General features: G+C 57.6%; 11 protein-coding genes across 11 annotated transcripts; 5 read left to right on the top strand and 6 right to left on the bottom strand.

The window, feature by feature from the left end:
- Nucleotides 1-131: 131 nt before the first annotated feature.
- Nucleotides 132-1,029, top strand: JDV02_010083 (uncharacterized protein; the record flags this gene model as incomplete). Its single annotated transcript, XM_047991795.1, has 2 exons — nt 132-204; nt 260-1,029. The coding sequence occupies 2 exons, from the start codon at nt 132-134 to the stop codon at nt 1,027-1,029; spliced, it is 843 nt and encodes a 280-aa protein (XP_047847808.1).
- Nucleotides 1,030-1,972: 943 nt separating this feature from the next.
- On the top strand, nt 1,973-3,512 carry JDV02_010082 (uncharacterized protein; the record flags this gene model as incomplete). The annotated part of the gene is made up of 2 exons (XM_047991794.1): nt 1,973-2,531; nt 2,602-3,512. The coding sequence occupies 2 exons, from the start codon at nt 1,973-1,975 to the stop codon at nt 3,510-3,512; spliced, it is 1,470 nt and encodes a 489-aa protein (XP_047847807.1).
- Nucleotides 3,513-3,880: 368 nt separating this feature from the next.
- Nucleotides 3,881-5,763, bottom strand: CAB2 (Phosphopantothenate--cysteine ligase (ATP)). Its single transcript, XM_047991793.1, has one exon. The coding sequence runs from the start codon at nt 5,571-5,573 to the stop codon at nt 4,113-4,115; it is 1,461 nt and encodes a 486-aa protein (XP_047847806.1). The 5' UTR covers nt 5,574-5,763; the 3' UTR covers nt 3,881-4,112.
- A 359-nt stretch (nt 5,764-6,122) lies between these two features.
- Nucleotides 6,123-8,702, bottom strand: JDV02_010080 (uncharacterized protein). The gene is made up of 2 exons (XM_047991792.1): nt 6,642-8,702; nt 6,123-6,583 (listed from the first exon to the last, which is right to left on the bottom strand). Exons 1-2 carry the CDS (start codon nt 8,012-8,014, stop codon nt 6,247-6,249), a joined length of 1,710 nt encoding a protein of 569 aa, XP_047847805.1. The 5' UTR covers nt 8,015-8,702; the 3' UTR covers nt 6,123-6,246.
- Nucleotides 8,703-9,081: 379 nt separating this feature from the next.
- On the top strand, nt 9,082-10,458 carry JDV02_010079 (uncharacterized protein). Its single transcript, XM_047991791.1, has 2 exons — nt 9,082-9,209; nt 9,264-10,458. The coding sequence occupies exons 1-2, from the start codon at nt 9,137-9,139 to the stop codon at nt 10,094-10,096; spliced, it is 906 nt and encodes a 301-aa protein (XP_047847804.1). The 5' UTR covers nt 9,082-9,136; the 3' UTR covers nt 10,097-10,458.
- Nucleotides 10,459-10,777: 319 nt separating this feature from the next.
- JDV02_010078 (uncharacterized protein) lies at nt 10,778-11,650 on the bottom strand (the record flags this gene model as incomplete). The annotated part of the gene is made up of 1 exon (XM_047991790.1): nt 10,778-11,650. The coding sequence occupies one exon, from the start codon at nt 11,648-11,650 to the stop codon at nt 10,778-10,780; it is 873 nt and encodes a 290-aa protein (XP_047847803.1).
- Nucleotides 11,651-13,312: 1,662 nt separating this feature from the next.
- Nucleotides 13,313-14,017, bottom strand: YAE1 (Essential protein Yae1, N terminal; the record flags this gene model as incomplete). Its single annotated transcript, XM_047991789.1, has 1 exon — nt 13,313-14,017. One exon carries the CDS (start codon nt 14,015-14,017, stop codon nt 13,313-13,315), a length of 705 nt encoding a protein of 234 aa, XP_047847802.1.
- A 972-nt stretch (nt 14,018-14,989) lies between these two features.
- On the bottom strand, nt 14,990-16,630 carry LEU2_3 (3-isopropylmalate dehydrogenase). The gene has a single exon (XM_047991788.1). The coding sequence runs from the start codon at nt 16,289-16,291 to the stop codon at nt 15,149-15,151; it is 1,143 nt and encodes a 380-aa protein (XP_047847801.1). The 5' UTR covers nt 16,292-16,630; the 3' UTR covers nt 14,990-15,148.
- Nucleotides 16,631-16,779: 149 nt separating this feature from the next.
- JDV02_010075 (uncharacterized protein) lies at nt 16,780-17,886 on the top strand. The gene is made up of 2 exons (XM_047991787.1): nt 16,780-17,534; nt 17,600-17,886. Exons 1-2 carry the CDS (start codon nt 16,960-16,962, stop codon nt 17,781-17,783), a joined length of 759 nt encoding a protein of 252 aa, XP_047847800.1. The 5' UTR covers nt 16,780-16,959; the 3' UTR covers nt 17,784-17,886.
- A 233-nt stretch (nt 17,887-18,119) lies between these two features.
- JDV02_010074 (uncharacterized protein) lies at nt 18,120-22,623 on the top strand. The gene is made up of 3 exons (XM_047991786.1): nt 18,120-19,480; nt 19,552-20,279; nt 20,326-22,623. The coding sequence occupies exons 1-3, from the start codon at nt 18,302-18,304 to the stop codon at nt 20,882-20,884; spliced, it is 2,466 nt and encodes an 821-aa protein (XP_047847798.1). The 5' UTR covers nt 18,120-18,301; the 3' UTR covers nt 20,885-22,623.
- Nucleotides 20,854-22,196, bottom strand: JDV02_010073 (uncharacterized protein). The gene has a single exon (XM_047991785.1). The coding sequence runs from the start codon at nt 21,994-21,996 to the stop codon at nt 20,953-20,955; it is 1,044 nt and encodes a 347-aa protein (XP_047847799.1). The 5' UTR covers nt 21,997-22,196; the 3' UTR covers nt 20,854-20,952.
- Nucleotides 22,624-22,811: the final 188 nt, after the last annotated feature.

The raw sequence follows: 22,811 nt of genomic DNA, 5'->3' as shown, positions 1-22,811 counted from the left end.
GCGCTCTGGGAAATCTCGTCCTTGACTCCCGGCAAAGGACAACACGACAGTCGCATCGGTCTGCGCGGGTACCAACCAGACATATCTGATTCGGATTCAGCGGCGAGCGTCATTTCCTAAAGCAGGCCAAAATGCCGAAGGAGAAGAACTACAACCCAGTCCAAGCCCAACGGAAGGCGGACAAGGCAAAGGCTATCAAGAAAGGTCCATGCCACGGTCGAACATGCCTTACAGACCAAAAGATTGACCGAAATCCCAGGCAAGGCCGAAGTTCAAGAACGGCGCAATGAGAGATTAGCTCGCAAGAATCCCGATCGCATTCAACAACAAATCGATGACCTTCAGGCTGTCACCTCCAAAGGCGGCAAGCTTTCGAGCCGAGAAGAACAAGTGTTGGAGGGGCTTCAGAAAGAACTAAAGGCGGTGACGAAGGCCAGAGATGCGCTCGGCGATAAAGCGCCTACCTTTAATCAACGGCGCGATGGCGACTTCAGGCACGGTGTTTTGGGCAAGCGGAGACGAGGGTCAGAAGACGCGTCCAGCAGTGACGATGACGTCCCAGATGACGTTCGGAGAATTCCCATGCCTCGAGATACGCCCCCTCCAATACCAAAAGAGGTACTGGATAAGTGGTACGCGAAGCGCCGAGCACGACGAAACGCGGAGAACGCCGCCAGGCAGGACGATCGAGGAGAGACGGACATGGAGACGGACAAGGCCAAGCAGCAGCCGGCGCCAGTGGTCGAGCACAAGACAGTATACGAAGCAAAACCCGTCATTCGCGACTTGCGGCAAGAAGCCGTTTCAGCCTTTGTCCCCGCAGCGGTGCAGGCAAAAATGATGAAGGGCAAAGGCCAAGGAGGGCTTATGGAACCGGAAGAGGCAGATCGACTGGAGCGAGAGGGTTACTTGAAAACAACAACGGGGGTCGGCGAGCAGCCGAAGGCTGGACCACCGGCCCCCGAGCAAGGCACGACATCACTCTCAGCTACCGTCGAGGATATCGAGGACGAGGATGAGGACGAGTGATGGCACCGAATGACAGCGTCGCATCGTAGGGCAACGAGATGCCGCAATGCGAGGTCACGATAACCCCTGTACGGTGCATGACGTTTGCGCCGCCTCGGTTGCGTGCTCCTGTGGGAGAAAAAAGACAGCGGCTCGTTCCAACTGCTGTACGGGAGTTGGCCGCCGCACCTTGCTCAGCCAGCATTGATTCGGCTCAAAGGCTAATCGATTAGCAATCAAAAAGGCCATGTGCTTGCTTGAACATGCCGGTGAGCTTTCTGAGATCGTCGGTTTGATTGGTAATAACCCACCAAATCTGGAGCGAAGTTGCTTGGACACGCCTCACACCTGGTCGTATCTCAGAGCTACAAACACGAGGGTAGCCCGTACGAAGTAGTGGTCGGCACGGATTCAGGGTATGGATCGTTGCGGGATGAACCATGCTCACTTGTTGGTCCCCTCGTTGAACTTGTCTGAGCGATGGCGATTGGCTCTCCCAAGCAGGCCGCAACTCCGGCCATACTCCGAGAGGCTGTCGCCGGCGGGACGGCAGCCGACAGGCCCCAGGCACAGTTGAAACGAGGTTGTAGGCCCCCATTCGAAGTTTAGTACGCAGATTTCGTCACCGCAAGACTCTGGTGTGTCGGGGCGGGCCAAAGAGGTAGTGGGAGGGCGGCGACCCACCCTTCAACTCTTTCGCCCGGCGCCGAAAGCCGAGGAGTTGAAAACGGCAAATAACCCACCTTCCGTCATGGCTTCAAGATCTTTAGTCACGGTTTCCACCGTAGCCGGACACAACAAAATCTCACCCACACTGAAGCCCAATTTCCCTCTCCTCCCCTCTTTCACCAACGTTGAACGGCTGTTATGAACCAACCTTGATAAACGACATAAGCCGCTTCCTTCTCTTCCGTGAGTCCCCGCTGCCAGTCTGAAGAAGACACTCCCCTCCCAAGCGTTAGTTATGGACGTTCATCAGGTGAACTCGCGAGCGATCCACGATGACTTGTTGGAAGGGGACGACAACGCCACCTACGACGCGGCGCGGGGGACCGGCCAAGACCTGAACCATGATGCCGCACCCAGCGGGGCCGGCAGCAACGCTTACACGAACGGCAACGAAAAGAGCGAGCATGGAGTCCAAGAAGCGCCGCAACAGCTTCAAGGTGATAACGACCTGGAGAAGCGGGCGACGAGGGCTTCGACGACGGCCTCGTTTGAAGAGACGTATCCGGAAGGCGGTGCCAAGGCGTGGATCGTCGTCTTCGGCGCGTGGTTCGCCTTGATATCCTCGATGGGCTTGATGAACACGATTGGCGTCTTCCAGGCCTACACGCTGAGCCACCAGCTCAAAGGCCACAGCGAGGGGACCGTCGGTTGGATCTTTTCGATTTACACTTTCCTCGCCTTCTTCTGCGGAGTGTACATTGGACCCATCTTCGACAAGTATGGCCCGCGCTGGCTCATCATCGCCGGCTGTACGAGCACGACGGTCGGTGTTGTCTGCATGAGCTTCTCAACTCGTGAGTCTTTTCTTGCTTCATGATGACTGACCCTTCTGATAAGTGGAGTCTAACAATACGCCGCACCCAGAGCTATGGCACTTTATCCTCTCCTTCGGCGTCCTCGCCGGGTTCGGCACCTCCCTCCTCTTCACGCCGTGCATCGCCGCCGTCGGCCACTGGTTCCGTCGCCGCCGCGGCTTCGCCACCGGCATGGCGTCCACGGCGGGCGGAATCGGCGGAATCATCTTCCCCCTGATGCTCACTGCCCTGTTCGACAAGGTCGACTACGGCTGGGCGACGCGCATCCTCGCCCTCATCTGTCTCTGCTGCGGGCTCGTGGGCATCGCGCTCGTGCGCTCCCGCCTGCCCCCTGCGCAGAATGCGACGGCGCACCCCGACATTCGCATCTTCAAGCAGACCACGTTCACGCTCACGACCATTGGCATCTTCCTGCTCGAGTTCTCGCTCTTCATCCCGCTCGGGTACATCTCCACGTACGCCCTGCACAAGGGCTTCAGCCAGGACTTTTCCTTCCACCTGCTCCCCATCATGAACGCGGGCTCCGTCGTGGGGCGCGCCCTGCCGGGGTACTACGCCGACGTGGTCGGGCCCTTCAATGTCTGCCTCTTCTCCGTGCTGCTGTCCCTGGTCGCCTGTCTCTGCGTCTGGCTGCCCCTCGGCCACACCGCCGCCGGCATCATCGTCTTCTCCATCCTGTTCGGCTTCGCCAGCGGCACCTCCATCGCCATCGCGCCCGTCTGCATCGGGCGCATGTGCAAGACGCAGCAGTACGGGCGGTACTACGCCACCACGTACACGGTCGTGTCGTTTGCCTGCCTGATTGGCATCCCCATCGGTGGGAGCCTCGTGCAGGCCAACGGGGGTTCCTACAATGGCCTCATCATCCTCACCGGCGCCGTCTACATCGGCTCGGCCGCCTTTCTCATCCTGGCCAAGACGTGGGACCTGGGCTGGAAGAACTGGATGGCCGCGTATTGAAAGGGGCGCGCGAAACGTCCCACAAACTGTGATGCGCTGATTTTCCTCTCCCTGTCTCTCACGAAACGGCATGCATGAGTGCTGATGTTACCCTCGCATTTCCGGCCAGCCCAGTGATACCCCCCATCCGTCAGAAGTCGTCGCATCTTTACCATTTTCGGGCATCAATGAGCTTTTTTCTCGGAATACAAGCGCCCAACAAGGAAATGACATTGCTTACACACCAACAACACATAGGCGCTTTTTGCATTGGCCCGTTTGGGTTTTGTTTGGGAGCTTGATTTTGTCTGCGCTGCGTGCGGCTCACGCGCGGGCCGAAAAAAGGGAATCATCACCATGTGTACATATGCTCACATTCAAAAGTAGTCTGTCTTTTTCTCTTTTAGATACATCTGAATATAAAATTGAAAGCGCTTTGTTGTTACAATATGCAGCGGCTTCTTAATGTCAAACAGCTGGAAACTGCTACGCTGCTCTATTTGTGCAGGCGGCAGACAGGTTTGCTCTGTCGACGTAGGGCACATATGGGATTCCGCTACGCAGTAAATGCCTGGGCCCGAAACCCTCTGGTCAGGCTTTACAGGATATGATGGGCTCTGTTCATACCTTCTTATTCGCTGCCTTGATGTGTGCGTCGTGCAACTCTGCCACCGCCGGGATGATGAGCTCCTCCACCTCGACGTCCGGGTCCTCGCGCGGCAGCTCGTCGGCCCTGAGTGGCCTACCCTCGGCGTCTCCCCAGCCCCCGGCCCCAAACGACGCCGGCGGCGGGGCGCGGATCCAGCGGTCCTCGCGGCCGGGGCTGACGAAGACGACCTCCCACTTGCGCGTCGAGAGCAGGTTGCCGATGACGAGGTGGTGCTGGTACCGGTCCAGCGAGTAGCGCGCCTTGTGCACGAGGATGGCCGGGTCGGTCTCAAGCTTGTACGAGATGATCATGCCTTGCGGCGCCCATCCGTCGACGAGGCTCTTGAGAAACTTGGGCACGGGGTCGAGGTCGATGACGAGGCGTTTTGAACGCGGGACGCGAGGGGAGGCGTCAAAGTTGTCGAACGCCTCTTCCTCCTCCTCTTCTTCTTGCGGCTCAGATGGTTGAATTTGCTGCTGCTGCTGCTGCTGCTGGGACGATGGCGTATTTTGGCTGGCCGTGCCTTTAAAGCTCTTGACAGCATCGGTCGACTGAATCTTGTGCTCGGACATGCGGTCCGCGGGCACAAAAAAGTCGGACACGGCGGCCGCGAGATACAGCAGGCCCGAGGGCCCGAGCGGGCCCATGAGCCTCGAGACGGCGCGCAGCTCGTGCAGGTAGTCGCCAATGGTCAAAAAGGGCAGCATGAGGAGCATGTCCTCGTCCTTGGCGCGGCGGTACTTGCGCAGCACGCCGCGCACCTTGCCGTCGTCGCCGGGGCGCACGCCCACGCGGCCGTCGGCGTCCTCGCGCAAGAAGTCGAGGAAGCAGTCCTTGGAGTGCGAAAAGTGCCGCGAGTACGGCAGCAGGCTGAACTCGCGGTGGAGGAAGATGACGGCGTAGCCCGCCTCGAGGAACTTCTCGGCGCTCGTGGCCCCGCGCGTGCCGGCGCTGAAGTTGTCGATGAAGCGCACCGTCTGCTTCTCCAGCGGGACCGTCGTGCCGCCCGAGGTGACGAGCACGACGCGCCGGCCCGCGGCGGCGTGCAGGTCGATGAAGGCCTTGGCGCGCGCTGTGTGCTCCTCCAGGTGCCGCGGCGGCGGGTTCGAGGAGAAGTAGGCGTCCTCTTGCGCCTCAATGGACGACGACATGGCTGTGGCGATGGTGTCGTCGTCGGCGTCGGCGTCGTCGTCGTCGTCGTCGTGGGATGAGGAGCAGCAGGAGCGGGTCGAGCTGGTGGCCGTCGACTGCGAGTGGTGGTGGTGGTGGTGGTGGTGGTGGTGGTGCGACGACGATGACGTGGGGCTGTGAGCGCAATAAGAATCAATTGAGCCTCGCCGCGACGACGAGCCGAGGGGGAACGAGAGCGACAAGGAGCCCGATGATGAATACGACGAGGCGGAATTGGAGTCACGAGTAGGCGAGCGCGCCATGATGAGAAAATTGGTCGTCGTCGTCGTCGTCGTCTTTATAATTTCGCTGTGCTCATTTTTACGAAGCAGCTCCCATCCCGGCGGGGTTGTGATAATCACAGCAGCCGGACAGAAGGAGCAGCTCCTATCGTCACCTTCTGGACCTAAAGGATGATTTCCAAATGGACCGGTCGCATGTGAGGTTTATCACCGGCAGGCGTCAGAGAGGCCCGCGTGCAGTTCATAACTTATATACGCACTCGTTCCCGACATCCGAGGTCCCGGGAAGACCGGGTGCACACATCGGCACGCACATACTACTCGCCCGTTGGTGATAGCAAATGACTGTACAGTACAGTAGTTACTGGCAGCGCCAGTATGAACGAGTGAGTGAGTGGAGCCTCGGCCTAGTTATGTGGCCACCCTTCCTCCACTCGGCAGTCCGGCCGTCGGCGGGGTGCGCAACTACATCCCCGGGGGTCTCAGCCGGCGGCGCTCCGTGCAGCCCGGCATCCCGGCTACCCCCCATGACGCGCAGCTTGAACCTTGCTTATTAGGGCTGCAGTCTCACTTCTTTACAAGTCATATTCTTCAAATATCGCATGACTTCTTCATGCCGCACTATGCTATGTATCGCGTACATTTATGCCGGCGTCCCTCCTCTTGCTCGGCCATGACTCGCGTGTCGTTCTTGTCATTGCTTGCTCGGCGATAATCTCCAGGCGCGCAGCGGCAGGCTTTGCAGGTGCAGCACCTTGGGCTTGATATACCACAAGAGCGTCAAAATGCCAAAGCCCACGCACAGCATGTTGACCATGTAGTATCCATCCCGGGTCACGACACAGGAGCCGCCTCCGTCGTCGCAGCGCTCCTTTTCGGCTTGCACTGCACAAGAGAAGGCCTCCGTGATGATTGCCCCTTTGACCTTGGAACGGTCGACCGACAAATTCGGATGGCAGGTAGCAACGGTGAAATCATCCACGAGCTTCAACACGAAATACCGCGGAAAGGTCCCGCCGAGGTTCGAGACACTGCAATGGTTAGCTGGTTTCCAAGGAGCAGGGCCTGATGCACCGTGAGCAAACTTACGTTGCGAGCAGAGTCATGTATGTGCCGCCAATGACCGGATCCGACACCTTGGCGTGGAACGCAGACACAGCAACAAACATGACCGTGTTTGTGAATGTCGAGAACACATGCTCCCCGATGACGAGGAGCAGATACCACGATGTCACCCCGCTGCTAGGGAAGATGGCGACGGTGAATTGAGCAAACACGGCCGCGACAAGCCGTCCCATGAAGGCCCAGCACCAAAGTCTCATTGGCGTGTACTTTTGCGACCACATGCCTGCGTAATAGCCAACTCCAATCTCAAACGGAAAGTCGATGAGCACGGTGAGCGCCATGTTGTCCTTGCCGAAGCCCTTGTCCAGGAGCTTGAGATTGGTGACGCCATCATTGGCCTGGAAGCCGATCTTGGCAATGAGATGAACAATGATGATGGTCTGGACGTTCTTGAGCTTGAGGATGCCCCACATGATCTTGTAGACGTCCCACACGCCGTCTTCGTTCTGCGACTTCTCTTCGCGCTTCATCAAGCCAAGTCCAATGGTGACGGCGATGTAGGCCCAGCCCCAGAAGGTAAGATATCCTCCCAGGGACACCAAGCCCTCGTCGGATGGGACGGAGCGAATCCACTTGTTGGCGAAGTCACTGGCGTTCAATGCCAGGAACACGGTGTACGACATGAAGTGCCCCGCGGTCAAGCCGACTGTCTGGGCCGTGGATGCGTAGGAGACGTTGGCGGGGGTCAGCAGCGTAAGCGCCCAGCCATCGACGGCAATGTCCTGTGTCGCGCACATGAGGACGAGGAAGAACCACCACAGCATGAAGGTCCAAACGGTAGGCCCGCCGGGCTTGCCTGTCATCTCCATCATCTTCTCAACATGGGAGCCCAGCCAGAGCATGCCAAAGCCGGACAAGAGCTGAATGGGCACAATCCACGTCTTTCTACGGCCAATTCGCGGGCTCCATACAGCGTCGACGAAAGGGCTCCAGAATAGCTTCAGCGAGTAGGGGTAGGATGCCAGACTAAACGTGCCGATTTCGCCATATGACATGTGGTTCTTGAGCAGGAAGGGTACAGACCCCATCGCCAAGCCCATTGGGATGCCCTGAAGAAAGTAGAGCAGGACCAAGAGGAGAAAGCTTCGCTGGTCCTGTCGGGGCAACTCGAAGAAGCCATGATCGCTCGAAATGGGGGTCTTCGGGACCGGTTCGTCGAGGGAGAAGCTCTCCCGAGACATGAAGTTCTTCGCAACATTGTTCTCCGATTCGTGGTTGGCGGTTTTCCGCCGCATTTCGACACCGTTGCTCATTTTGCCGTTCGCATTCTCTCCCTTCAGAGAAAGGGGAGGCGGTCGGTTCTTGGGCGACTGCGGTCGTCTGGCTCGGGCACCCATATGTGGCTTTTTTGAGGTCGCACAGCGCAAGTCGGCTGCTTTGTCGCGGTCGGCTCGCACGTACGTAATGCTAGGCTTCGAAAATAGAGTCGAGGAGGAGGTTCGTGCGCGGGAGCTGATGCGGTTCTGCGATCAGGACCGGCGACCGATGATCCGAGAATGCGACGGAGGATGCTATAGCGGATGATCTTTGGCGGCGACGAGATTTCGGCGCAGAGTGTGGGAAGAGAATTCGGCAATTTTATATCGAAGGAGCGGCGCAGTACTGAAAGAAGACAAAGAAGGGAAGAAGAAAAAGAAAGGGCCCGCGTTTGGGCGATGGAGGAGGCGGCTGGCCGATGTGAACCACGTCAAGTTAACCACGGGCCGCAGGAAGGCAGACACGAGCGAGTGTGTGGCGGATGTCGCGCGGCCAACAGGCGGGCGTGACGGACGGTCGCTGGCGTCGCGCGCGCGAAGCTACCGTGGCCTCAAGGGCTTACAAATGGGGGGTCTTGCGGGTAGGTGGCGACAAGTCGGTTTGAGAGTGAACGACGGGGGGCGCAGGCCAAAATAAAAAGGTGTCGTGCGGCGAATTGAAACAAAGGACGGGTCAGGCAGACGTGTCAAGAAGTCGGAAGCGTGGAATCCATCAGCCCAAAAGACCCGAAATGCTGCGGTGTCCAGTGGTCACGATGGATGAGGGTCGACTACTGAACTTATCCAAGGGGAGGTCAGGCTCCCGTCGCGGTTGGGTTTAGTGCCGCAAATGCCCTGACAGCAGCACGCCGCAAGGTACCACCCACCGCCCGACATCTCTGTGCCGCCGCCGACCCTCCCAGCGACCCGGACCTTGGCGCGCTATTGTCTTGGGGGCAATTTGACAAGGTGTTTGTTCCCCGCTGCTCCCCGCCGGAATAACGAAGTTGCGGGGTGTCAGTGCTCTAATCCCCTGTACCTAGGCCTGCCTGCCCAGGCTACTGTAGCACTACCAAAAGACCCCATTTTCAGTTCTCCACGCCATTGGCTTATCTTATCGTTGCCGCTCCTTGTCCCGCCAGCGAACATAAACAATCGAGACGCGTGCACAGCATTCAGTGCCGTCGTCACAAACCCTGCCAAACAAATCCACGCCAGCACATCATGGCTGCAGTCACAAAGGAGGCCACGTCAGCTCGAAAGCTGGACGAAGAACTCGAACAGCTCAAAGCAGAAGGTGAGGGGCACGCGCACGTTCTCCGCGACAAGGCACCACTAACACGCGACCCAGCCGAGAAGCTTCGAAGCATGCTCAAGATCCAATGCTCCACCATCCTCTCCTCGAAGTCTATGCAAAGCATGATCAAGGCATCCGAATCGGCTTCATCTTCTTTGCGGCGGCGGGTAAAGAACTCCTCGTCAGCTGCGAAGCTGAAGAAATGCTCCGCTGAGCAGCACGCCTATGTCCAACAATGCGTCTACCGTATATCCGCACCGGTTACCGCATTCAAGGTTCATGACCCTGACCCCAACGCCGTAGACGGAGGTCACGTTCTCGGCCTGCGCTTCGAAATCATGTCGCGCGGGCAGTTTCTCCGGCCCTACTACGTGATGCTCAACCGCCCCTTCGCAGGGTCCAAGTACCTGCGTGTCCATCGCCACACACTACCACCCGCGGTGCCTCTGGCAGGCCTCGCCGCCCAACACCTACCAACCCCAAAATCCGCAGACGACAGAAATGGAGGCGAATCAGCGCGCGGTCAGGACTTGGATCGCTTTGTCCGAACACTGCGGAGAGAGATCGTGCGATACCACAACCGCTTAGGCGTATCAGCGGATCTGCGCAGGCGGCTGGGCTTGCACGACGCGTCTAGAAGCACCAGCCTGCCTGAAAACTCCATTGTCGAGGTTGGGATTGCAGACATTGAGGCGAAGCAGATCAAGGTCACTTGGGCCGACGAGAGAAGCGGCCGCTTAACCATGGACGATGATGGCAACGTGCAGAAGCTCGTTGTTTTTGGCAGTCGAGGCCGTGACTGGGAAACAACCAAGGAGCTGTTTGGAAGATACGAACGCATGGAGGACATTGCGCAGCGACTGGAACAGCACGGCGCGGCCGGATGAGCACGAAAAGGGTCGATGCTGGATCATTTGAGTCTTTCGGAACGTACGGTGTACGGAGTACTTAGAGCCGTGGCGCAACAATATCAATGCGCAGCAGTTTGCGAGGCTACCCATGCCGAAGTCCCGACTGTCGGAAAGCAGCCGCCAAGATCTAACGCAGCAGCAGGATGTTGCCGTAACACGTGAGTCCGACGCAGCCCCGAAATGAATGTGGCGACTCGGATTCCGAGGGTGAACAGGGGGTCGGCGGATCGTCATACGCAAGTCATCAGGGACGAGGCGGAGCATAGGACAAGGTTCAAGGCCCCTCGAGGATAAACACACAAACAACCTTAAGCAGGTGACTGTTTGGTGGGCGAAACATCTTGAAGATAGAGTGCAAGCCGGGGAAACAAAGCTTATTTTTTGCCAGTTTAGCACAAATAAGATCCAATTTGCAGGCAAGTCTGAATACAAGAACCAGGCACGCTGTGCTTCCGACCCCTCCCACGCCACGTGTCGCTTCTCAAGAAGACAACGCCGTCCCCGGCAAAGCACAGCCAACCTCTGCCTCTATATGGTTCAGCAATTAAAGTACAGTGGGAAATCTCTTCTGCCACGCCAATCCCATAAAGTCGTCAGAAAAGGCTGAAATACTCTACCTCGAGTGGCCAAGACACCGTGTGAGATGTCGGAAGCCGCTTAGAGGAAGAAAGCCGCGACGAGGCCGACGGCGGCGAGGATGCCGACCTGGCCGTTGGTGGAAGCTCCGGCCATGACCGGAGGAACAGTGTTGTTGTGGCCAGGGACACTGGGAGCAGAGCCGATGGGGACGGGAACAGAGTAGGAGCCAGTGCCGACGGGAGGGTGAACCTGGCTAGGAGCCCAGGAGACCGGGGGAACCTTCACGGCGGGCGTGGTGGGAGCGGGAGGAGCCTGAGTGGGAGGCGCCTGCGTAGTCGGAGGCTGGGTGACAGGAGGCTGAGTGACCGGAGGCTGCTGGGTGTGGGTGTGGGTGTGGGTGTGAATGTGAGTGTGAGGAGGAGGAGGGCTCTGCGTGACGGGAGGCACAACGTGGACCCAGGAGGTGGAGATCGAGGCAGCGGGAGTGCTCGTGGCCACCGGGGTGCTGGAAACAGGAACCGGGCAGACGGTGGTGGTGGCTCCGACGGTGACGGTGGTGTGGCGGGCAGGGCAGCTGGTGACCGCGGGAGGGCAGTCGTAGATCGTGCTCACGTGAGTCTGGGTGAGGGTGCTGGTGGTCCAGACGTGCTCATGCTCGCCGCAGCCGCAAGGGCGAACGTAGTGCCACTCGTCCTCGTCGGTCTGGTCGCAGTCGTCGATGGGGACCTTGTGAGGAGGGTGCCAGACGGGGACGCGGCCCGCAGGGGGCTTGTGGTTGGGGCAGCCATCCGTCTCGAGGTTGATGCCCAGAGGCAGCTTGAGGTCGAGGCCCACGCAGACGTCGACGCTGACGAGGTCGCCAATATCGAGGCCAAGGCCAAGCGGAGCGCGAGCCTGGTGGGCCGAAGCCACGGCGGCGGCAGAAAGGGTCACGAAGACAGCGGTCTTCATTTTGATTGTTTTGTGCGTAGACACTAATGGTCTCGAATTGTAAAAATGAGTGGACGGGTGTTAAAAAATCCCGGTAAACGAATGTAGAAGTGAGCTGTGGTGGAGGGTTTCGAGGTAGGCTGGGAAAGCATCAGGATCAAGAGCCGCGCAGGGAGCAAACCGCGGTCTTAAGTATTACACCCAGCCAGGCATCCATCCCCAACCCAAACCCGCGAGAGCCGCGATCTTCCTCCCCTTGGCTAGCCACGGGTATGATTCAGTCGGAAATGAGCCATGCAGGCGGAGACAGACTGGCGATTCTGCCGGGTTGAACAACACAATGCCCCGCCTGTTGTCTCTGGAAGAAGGGGCCAGGCTGCCACAATCATGCATGAGATTGCTGTGAGTTGGGTTTCCTTGTTGGCTGCGGTCGTCGAAAAGAGGAGCCATCCGATGTCCCATCCCTTCCAAGAACATGTCTTAATCCTCATGCAGCCAAGTCAGGGACCCCGTGGAGTGCTGCGGCCAAGATGGCGGGCCGTGCGCGGCACCAATAAACGGTCGTCGAGGTCCGGGCCACACTACCGGTTCGTAGGATCGAAAGGGGGAGCGTTGGCGCTAGTAGTGCAATTGCCGACCCGACGTGAACTTGCGCCTGGCAGTACTTGTTAAAGTGCGAACTAACGTTACTAGAACCGTGGCTCTTGTGGTCCCTGAGAGCGAGGGCGGCCTCTTGGCCCGGGATGGTGTCTCGTTGACAACCCATGCTCTGATGAAAGCAGTGCGGACGAGCGACCGAGTTGCAGAGGCCGGGTCGCACGAATGCCCCAACTTGTGACGGTGACTTCGTTCCTAACTGCGAGGCATGAACGAGTTCCCCGCGTTTGCATCGTCTCAAAACCAACGGGAGGTGGTGAATCCGCACTTCCGTGTTCGTATATTGCGGGTCGGGCCCGGACCTTGCTGACAAGGGATACCTCGGCCACTGCGGATGAAAGAGCCACCCTTATTTCCTGTTTGGGCCGAGAACAGTGCGTTGTCGTCCGGTAGTGTTCAATTTCCGTCTGAGACCCCGCGGCCGACTCATCACAAGGCAGGGCGGTTGCAGGCCGACGTTCCAAAAATGGCATGCACCCCCAAAGCAAAATCGGGACATTGGCCGGCAAGAATAACAAAAAAATAAATAAAAAAGGAGCCGTCGGGGCAGAGCGTCCTGGAGGGACGCGTCGACCCGCCTCCCGACAGCAGGGCGCTGCCATCTGGCAACTCGACTGCGATGTGGTGGTTGCGAATACCGCGCGACTTGGGTGACGAGCCGGCACGTCGGTCCCTGGTGGCATTGCAGACGGCAACTCGCAGCCGGGCCGCGTCAACTGAATCCTATCTTGCCTTGGCGTTACCGCTGCTGCCCGGGGTTTCTGCTTCTCTAACAATGCCAATCGCTGCATCTCGTACCGAAGATTCCCAGCAACTTCCGTTGAATTAACCCGGCTGCGGTCCGGAGCGTTTCCACCGCCCGCCGATGGTACTTGCGATATTTTGCTTTTGCCATACATGGCCTCATCAAGCTCTCGCGAGGAGTCGCGTGCTTGGCAGCCGGAGTTCGGCCCATCTGCAGAGTGGCTACATCGCCGGTGGTCGTCGTTCATTGTACTAGGTTCAGATCGTACGCACTGTCATGCGTTACCAATCCAAGGGCTTATTTGATGACAGGGGGGTGGAAGAGATGAGCGGTCCGTCCTCGGTTGAGGTCAATCGCACCGCATTCTCCTCGTGCAAAATAGTCGGGTCGATCTTCCATTGCTTGATTTGCTCGTCGACGATGTCGTTCCATTTCCGGAGGAGGGGGTGAGCCTTTGCCACGTCTGAGAAGAGCACATCGTCTCCCTCGCCACCCTCGACCTTGTACGTCCAGTTACCGTCCGGCGCCCAATAGTCGGTGCTGAAGATGCGGCCTGTGGCGAGCTCCTCCCGTGCCGTTTCCAGCCGCGATCCCGCCATCGTCGCCGCGTCGCCAGTTTCGCCCTTGAGCGCGTCGGAAACTGCTTCGAGCGTGCCGAGCAGCTGACCAACCTGCAGCCCAATGGCCGCACCTAGACTGAACCCCTCGTCGAAGCCCGCCTGCATGCTGGACTCCTTGGATGCGGTGATTCCCTCTCGATACCCTGCCGTCGCATGCTCCGTCTCCAAGCGGTGCATGTCTGATGGGTGAGCAGCGCCCCAAAGGTCCTGATGGCGGGTAGACGGCGAGGGGGACTCAGAGCCAAAGACATCATCAAGTAGCTCATCGTGAGCCGCCCTTGACGCTGCGGCCGCTTCCAAGCCACCGCCTCCACCATGCGGCAGGTACGCGTCCTCGTCCGAGGCCTCTACCGGCTGGAAGTGCATCTCGACTCTCGGCGCGAGCAGTGCTTCGGGGATGGTCTCAGTTCGTGCTGTGTGGAGGGAAGGGGAAGGGTTGAGGACAGCGCGCAGCCCTGCAGAAGGGGTGGACAAGCGTTGACGGATACCTCGGCTATACTGTGTTCGTTCAAATTTATACTGTCTCAAATCGCGGTCACGGGTGCAAATGTCGCGAGGCCAGCTCTAGACACGCACTGTGTATTATTAGTAACGCAAAGACCCGCCCTGGGCAGTCTCCCTCCACAAGCATCCACAATCGGTCTCCGTCCGTCTGGTCTTCCGCACCACACCAAAGCCTCCTCAGAAAGGTAGTACTACTAGATGCACGTTGCTTTTCACCGTCCCATGTCTCAGACATTTCAGCCACACCTGTTCGACCCCTGCTTTGAACCCGTCAGGAGGTGGGAAGGGCTCGACAAAAGCACTGCAAAGCGAGGGTATCTCAACGCTCTCTCCACTGACGGGTACTGAGCACGAGCATTGGGACTCGTATTGCGGAACTTTGCAATACTGTAGCGTGATTAATCCTTCAGGCATGGACGCAAACAACACCGCTAGAGAGGCCGCTTACGATAGGGGAGACATATTGCGGCACCGAGAGCTTGAGGCATGTGATCTCCTGCTTCTGCGGCTGCCTCGGGGATTGGCCGGAAACTGCGTGCTGTGCGCAGGACGCATAAGTCAAAGCTTTCGTATTACCCAAATTGGCTCGTGATTTGTGCTTCAACGCTTGTTATGAGCATCAGAATGCAGAAAGTCAACATCCAGTTCTTCGCATGGATCCCGCCTCATGCCCACCGCATCACTATCGCTTGCACCCACGTGGTGCATCAAGGATCTATGCTCGGGGAGTTTTGAGAACCTTCACCCGCAAACTTGGCGCCGTTAATTACGTTCGATCGAGTCATTGATCATCACCGAAAACAACACGTTAGGTGTCACGATCGGCCGCGTTGCATCCACAATCGATTACTGGCGCGAAAGAATGAGTACATGTCTCGATCAACAGGCGTCGTTCTCCATCCTGAACGGCGCGAAGAACCAACACTGAACTTCATGCAGGAGACAAAGCAGCAGCAGCCACAGTGTGTTGTCTCTATAAACCCTGTTCTCGATTTAACCCTGCAGAAGGTTCCTGACGACTTCGCAGATGGCGTCGCCAACCTCACGTGTCCCGGCCTGGCCTCCCATGTCTCGCGTCCGCATGCCGAGCCCACCAGACTCTTTGGTATCGAAGACAAGCTCGACAGCTTTCTCGATGGCCGCCGCCTCGTCAACAAGCAGGCAAGAGTACCTGAGCATCATAGCCAGACTCAAAATCTGTGCGACCGGGTTCACAACGCCTTTGCCGGCAATGTCTGGGGCACTCCCATGAACCGGCTCGTAGATGCCGTTGCACTTGCCCTTGCCCGGAATGCCCGAGATGCTTGCACTGGGGAGGATGCCAAGGCTGCCGACGATGCCTCCTGAGATATCGGATAGAATGTCTCCAAACGTATTGTCGGTATGGATAACCCCGTTGAACCCGCGCGGGTTCTTGACCATGAGCATGGCCATGCTATCGGCAAGCTGGTGCTGCAACTCAACATCAGGGAACTCCTTGGCGAACACCTCGGATGTAACCCTGCGCCAGAGCCTGCCGCTGGCGAGAACGTTTGCCTTGTCAGCGCTCCAGACCACTGCCGGACCACCTCCGCCCTTGCCGTCCCCAGAGCATCCCATAATCTGTGCGACGGCAGCCGATACGCGAGCCAACCGTTCTACCTCTGGTGGCGTGTAGACCCAGAGATCGGAGGCGAGGTCTGGCGTCTCCTGCTTGTCGCCAAAGTAGGCGCCGCCGCAGTTCTCCCTGACGACGATGAACTTGGTGCCGCGCAGGATCTCTGGCTTCAGAGGTGAGGCGTCGATGAGCGAGGGAACAATGACTTCGCACGGCCGCAGGTTGGCAAAGGCGTCCAGTCGCTGCCGGAGGCGGAGCAGCCCGGACTCGGGATTGGGAGAGCGGTTGGCCCATTCCGGGCCTCCGACGCTGCCAAAGAGGACCGCATTGCTTTTGCTCGCTTTATCGAGGACCTCTTCAGTGATTGGCGTTCCGTGTTCGTCGATGCTGCATCCACCGGCGAGGTCGAAAGTGCGCTCGAACTTGACGCCGGGCCGGCACTCCTCAATCACATCGAGGACCTTGAGTGCCTCGGCCATGACCTCAGGACCAACATGGTCTCCGGGCAGGACTAGAATACTGAAAGTCGTGGCATGCATGTTGCGCGTCTGTTGGTGCAACCTCTTTCAATGCGCTGCGGTATTTTACGAGGTAGTTGGTGATCGGTTGGCTGGTCAAAGTCTGGCCTCTTGTGTTACTAAAGTTAACTTGATCCTCCATAGTCAAGATCAATAATGGTTTCGAGGCCGAACTTCGGCCTCGGCCCCGACCGGTGCTTCATCGGCGCCGCCGATGCGCTCCGGTGCCCTGACAGTAGCTCATCCTAACGTCAAGCCTAGTTTTCGGAAGGCTCGCCTCACACTCGGCTAACATGGCGCATGACAGCAGCGAGCTCCAGTCGTAACGCAAGACCACGCCGACGTGACCCGGCCCGCGGGGGAGGAGTGTGTATGACTGTACTTCGTATGCAACTGTACACTGAGGGGTTTCCCCCCACTCGGAGCGTGCCACTCGGGTCGTCTCGACGGCATTGGGTCGGGCTGCAGGCGCGGGACTAACAAGGCGACCCTCAGCTCTCCGCATTTGACGCGGCGACGGCAAAACGGCTGACAGGTAAATAGCAGCACAGCTTCCTCTGGAATTCCTCGAAGTCATCCACGACATTGAAACAGAGTCCTCAAGTCACTACTAGTGCTGAAGTTGTATATCAGTACACGCGTATCTTTATTTTTTATTTTTTTGCGTCGCCCAATAGCGCATCACCGCCATGTCGCCCGGACGTCTCGAAGGCAAGGTTGCCATCGTCACTGGCGCTGCCTCGGGCTTTGGCAAGGGCATCGCTGAGAAATTTGCAAAGGAGGGCGGCAAAGTGGTCGTTGCGGACCTTACAGAGGAAGCTGGAACGGCCGTGGCGAAAGCAGTCGGGGGCATATTTGTGCGGGCGGATGTCACCAAGACCGCAGACTGGGAGAAGCTTCTTTCGGAGACCCTGGCCGCATACGGCCAGCTGGACATTGTTATCAACAATGCCGGCACCACATACATCAACAAGCCAACCGAGGACGTCACCGAGGCCGAGTTTGACCTCGTCATGAACGTCAACGTCAAGTCGATCTATGTCTCCACCCAGGTCCTGGTCCGGTACTTCATGAAGGAGAACCGCCCAGGCGCCTTCGTCACGGTGGCATCGACGGCAGGCACGCGACCGAGACCACGCTTGGCTTGGTATAACGCATCCAAAGGAGCTGCCATTACGGCGACGAAATCCCTGGCGGTGGAGTATGGTCCGAGGCAAATTCGATTCAACACCGTGTCCCCGGTCTTTGGCAGCAACACTGCCTTGTAAGTTTATCGAGATGCTGTGCTACCACTCCACGTGGGCTTTGCCGTTAACGTATGCGCCACAGGTCATCCAAGTTCTTGGGCAAGCCGGACAACCCTGAGAACAGGGCAGGGTTCGTAGCAACCGTGCCTCTTGGTCGGCCATCTTCGCCTGAAGATGTAGCCAATGCCTGCTGCTATCTCGCAAGCGATGAGGCGTCCTTCATTACTGGAGTGAATATGGAGGTGGATGGAGGGCGATGTGTTTAGCTAGTTGAGCCGATTGAGATAGTGGAGAGCAAAGACTTCGCGTCGTGTCCGGAGATCTCTGGATCTAGGAGAGTCAATGCTTCAATTCGGGCGTAAATGGCACCGTCGTGACGCTACATGGATACCAGTCCCCCGCATTTGGAGGTTTCCAGGTTCCCCGCGGAGTTTGGGAAGAGGACGCCGCTGTAAATGCCCCGCCTGCCGTCGCATGGAGCGTGGAGGTGCCTGTCGGCTATATGCCCAGATCGGGACCCCACAGTGCGCGCCTTTGCGAACTCGGCAGGCAGCAACTCACTAAGTTACTGGCCCGGCTCTTCCTGTCATGCCCTCGCTCGTCAAGGCTCCTATGGCCGTGTCACTTTGCCAGCCCTCCGACTGCACCGGCACTGTGAGGCAATGTTGAGCCTCAAGGGAGTCTGTTCTGCGGTAAAGGTGGCCAGCTCTACCACCGCGTAGGGATCAACATCCTGAAGTTGAGAGTCGAGACGCTGCTAACATGCGTCCAGGCGGCATCATCAATGTTTCCGTGCGACCAGTGCCGGCGAAGCTTCAACCGGCCAAGCCATCTGAATCGCCATCGCATGACACATCTGCCTTCGTCTAGACGCAGAGTTGTTACGTGCACATACTGTGAGCGGACGTTTTCGAGGCAGGATGTCTTGTTGCGCCATCTGCGTGCCACACACGATGTTATTCGGGACACCAGCGTCTCGAACCAAAAGTCCTGCCATCGCTGTGTACGACACAAGCTCCGGTGCGATAGAGAGCAGCCATGTGGCTCCTGCCACACTGCAAAGTCCACCGACCCTTGCTCGTATCCGTCAAGCGCGGAGCCGGGCACGCCATCACGTACGCTTCGAGCGCCCGGCGGTTCCTCCTTCAGCACACCAAGCGTGCGGCGTGATAGCGAAAGATGTGTGCGGTTCGCAAACCACTCAGTTGTTGACAGCAGAGATGCGTTTGGACCTTGTCCCCCTGCTGCGAACGAAGGCTCGCACATCGGCCAACAACATATTGACCCCTTGGACATGGACGCGGCGGACTTCAGCCCGGTCTTCGAAAGCGATGGGTTCAATACTATACTTCAGCCCTTTGAAGTAGATGGATGGATAGACTTCCGTGGCAGCGGGCTGGACTGGCTAGATTTCGACGTCTCCAGCATTGATTTTGACTTGAGTGGCGATCACTCGGGAGATGCTGATGCTACCATGGCTAGCCCTGCCGCTGACAGCACCAACCCACCCGCTATACACTCCGTCGCCGCTCCTTCAACAGCCCTGCCTCGACAGAATGTGCTGCCATGGCCGTTTGAACAGGGTCAGGACGCTCAAACGCCGCGCTTTCCGCTTCCCCGACTTCACCAGATCCTACCCCAGCCGCCTCCTGGGACACAACCCTCTACCGTTGACAGCCTCCTGCGACTGCTTTCTTGCCAGCAAATCCCTCACCTAAACGAACTGACCAACACAAACATGTCTCCAGGATTAGAGTTGCTCCGGCGGCTTACTGATGTGTACTTTTCTGGATTCCAGATAGTCCAATCAATAGTGCACGCGCCGACGTGGAACGTGGCAGACTGCCCAACCGTTCTGCTGGCGGCCATGGCTTGCATTGGGTCAGCATTATCAGACGAGAGCGACGTGACCGAGCTGTCCAACTCCCTTGGCGATTTCTGCGGCTCAATGATCACTTGGCTTGTGCGCCCACCATATTTTCTTGGTTCTGAGAGGCATGAAAGATAGGGCTGACAATTGCTGACAATTGCTAGGGTGTGACCGACAACTCCAGTTACTCCGATGTGTCCTATCTTGCGGCGTTGTGCTTGCACCAGATTTATTCCCTGGGATCCGGCAACCGTCAACTATATCAGAACGCGGATAGAACTCGTGGTGTTCTGATCGGAAGCTTGCGGGGACTTGGGCTGCTGAGTTCGCGCATCAGCAATTTACAACAGTCAGCCACGGAGGATGCTGGGCCAACGACAAACGATCCCCGCGAGCTCCATGCTGAGTGGCTTGCCTGGGTAGCCTGCGAGAGAGACAGACGTGTTGCTTGGGCGTCCTTCGAATATGACTGCAGTCTGTGTACTCTCACCAACAGACGAGGTGCAGTTGACCTTAGCGAGTTGCCCGCAAGATTGCCCTGTTCGGACAGCCTCTGGGATGCCCAGTCTGCGAATGCTTGGGCAGCTCTCAAATCTCGCGCACCCTCGCGAGGTCAAGGAGCAATGCTGTCCGGCGTTCTAGGCTTGATAATCTCTGGGCGCCCTTTGGTAGAACATGTGTCTATGTGGGGTAAGCGGTTGTGTGCTCAGATCATCGGGCGGCTACTGTGGGATTTGAAGCAACTGGAGAAACTATCGACTCCCGAATATTGTGGCCTGCCGTCGTTATTCAAAAGTCATCAACAGTCCAAAGTTTCACTATTGCGAGGCCTGGACTCGCTTCTGACCCTTATGACCGAGCCGGCCTCCACCTCGGACCTGATCAGCTACAAGTACGTGCAGTTGGTATATGATAGGTACTTCAACTAACCAAATCAGCATTTCGTCCTTACTATGCCACTATTCGCACATGTACGCCTCTGACGACATCATGGACATCATCATATTCATCATCCGAAACGTTGTATCCAAGGGGCCGTCATGCGATGAACGGTTGGATATGGCGCGACAACGGCTCACGTCGGGGTTCCAATCCGATCCCAAAAGGGCCAGAAAGTTGCTGTGGCATGCTGGACAGATCGTGGCCGTGGCAACTGAGTATCTCGTCTCGGCGCCTTGCGAAATTATGCGGCTCTTCAAAGCCTACGTGTTCATTCTCGCCTACGCCAAGTACTCTGGGTACCCTGCGGAGCATTGCAATGGCGTGAAGGTACGGTTGGATGTCCCAAGCCGACATGCTGATCAGGAAAAAGCCGTCGCAAAGTATATTCAACATGGTGGTCAGGCACAGATCGGTACGGCTCAGGATGTCCTATCTAGAGCGTCAACCGCCAACATCACCAAAGATGCACACGTCATGTTTCAGCGACTGCACTCATGGGGGCTTGCGGAGAAATTTGCAAAGATCCTGCAATGTTTCGAAAATTTCGAGGAGTAATGGCTTTCTCAAAGTCAATGAGGACATGCAGTCGATTCAACTCATCTAGTCCTCTGACCAAACGACTGTCAGAAGATCGCGAGACAGTTCGGCGGACTGCTGACTCCTCCGGGCATATTTAAAGGGGCGCTTGTGACGAAAAACTCCCATCTACCGAGCTGCTGGCAAGTCCGACTCAACTCCTCGAGGTCGAAAAGTTCTCCGACGGGAAGGCCCCAGCCCGCGATGAGGTATTCATGCATGAAAACCCCCGGTACTTCAGCTTCATCGACTCGAGCGTACGTCTTTTGTGGAGGATAGACCTCGAAAGAAACAGCGTCGCCTGCCACCGCCGCGAACCCTTCGTCCCAGATCCAGCGCAATATTTCCTCCGTGCCCTCAACGCCGGCATGCTCTGGATTAGGATTTCGGGCATATGCTTGCTTTTCTGCCGAACTCATTTGGGTATCCCACTCTCGGGTGAGACCGATTCTCACGAACAAGATGTCCCCGCGGCGGAATTCGACCCCCTGGTTCTTCGCAATTTGCTTCAAAGTCTGGAGTGGAATCGCATGGTCCGACAAGGCACTGTAGCTTATGGAGTGCTTTTCGGCGTATGCGACATAATCCAACAGCACACCCCTGCCACAAATGCCTTCCTTTGCCCAGTGATGGATGCCGAGTCTCAGATTTGAACGGTCCGATATTTCCGAAGCAGTGGTACCGCCGTAGAACAGCCTTTGAGACGGGCTACTGGGCGTGGGGAACGGCGCAGAGAAGTGTCGCAGGCCGTCCCACTGTGACGACTGCTGCGGGTTGAAAATGTACACGTCGTCGAACCCTGCGCCGCCGAGGAGAGACGTGATGTGGTGTTGTGCTGGGGCACGGTTGAAGTTGGCAACGTCAAGCTTCGTCAGCTCCCAATTTAGAGAGACCCGAACACCGGTCTTGATACAAGTCTTGGCCGCTTCGGCGACCACGTCAGGGGTGAGGAGGGCGAGACGTCCGAGGCCTTCTTCCCTCGACCCCGGCTTGGCGTGCCAAACACGACGTTTGTCAGGCAAGGAGTCGTACGGCACCTCGTACGGCAAGAGTCCGGAACCATTCGTCAGGGGCGTTGGCATGGCCCCCATTTTGAAAGGACTTTGCCAGGCGCTCAATGAGGTGTTGGTGAGAATGCTCCGAGGCTACAGATGCTTCAAGCTTAGGAGGGCAACAAAGACATGGAAAGGTAAATCTCATTACGAGATTTGTTCTTCGTGGCCCACGTCACACGGGAAGAAAATGCATTGTTGCCATGGACCTCGGAGGCCCGATCCAGAACGCCTACGATATCGGCGGCCATGGTAGCGCCTCCGTGGGGTGGTGGGTTTGAAGCTGGGTCCCCATCATGGGCGGCATGGGCGGTCCCATTTGGGGTAAAATCATAAGATCCAGCTCCAGCTCCCGTGGTGGCACCTCCGGCTGCGGCGGGTCTCACATGGGCGGGACGCTCCGGTGCAGCGACAGCGGAAAATGCTGATTTGAGGATGCGAGAGAACGTCACCAACGAACTTGGCTACAACGTAAGCCCGACGATTAGCGAGTGGCACGATGCTACTTCGAGTGCCTGAGACCGGGTATGTAAGAAGGAATATATGCGACACGGCAGAGCATGCATGCTGATAACGCAAACGTCTGAAAGTGAGCATGCACATTGGTGGTTTGTTCTCCCCCCCCCCCAGAAAGCTAGTAGATGTTGTGGTTACCTCGAGAATGGGTTGCGTTGTTGCGCATCGCAGCATTGCATTACAGGATGGGATCGATAGTTTACGTATTATCCACCTTGAGGGCGAAACATGAAGATAGGGTAGGAATTAGTAAAGCCAGTTAGGTATTGCGTTGTTGTTGTCCTTGATGACCAACGTCCACGGCGTGCAGCCGACAGCCTCGATGCTAATGCGCATCC

Source organism: Purpureocillium takamizusanense, chromosome 11 (genome assembly GCF_022605165.1).
Source record: "Purpureocillium takamizusanense chromosome 11, complete sequence".
Taxonomy (NCBI): Eukaryota; Fungi; Ascomycota; class Sordariomycetes; order Hypocreales; family Ophiocordycipitaceae; genus Purpureocillium; species Purpureocillium takamizusanense.
The sequence above is the reverse complement of the archived record's forward strand: the minus strand, read 5'-3'. Positions and strand labels throughout refer to the sequence as shown.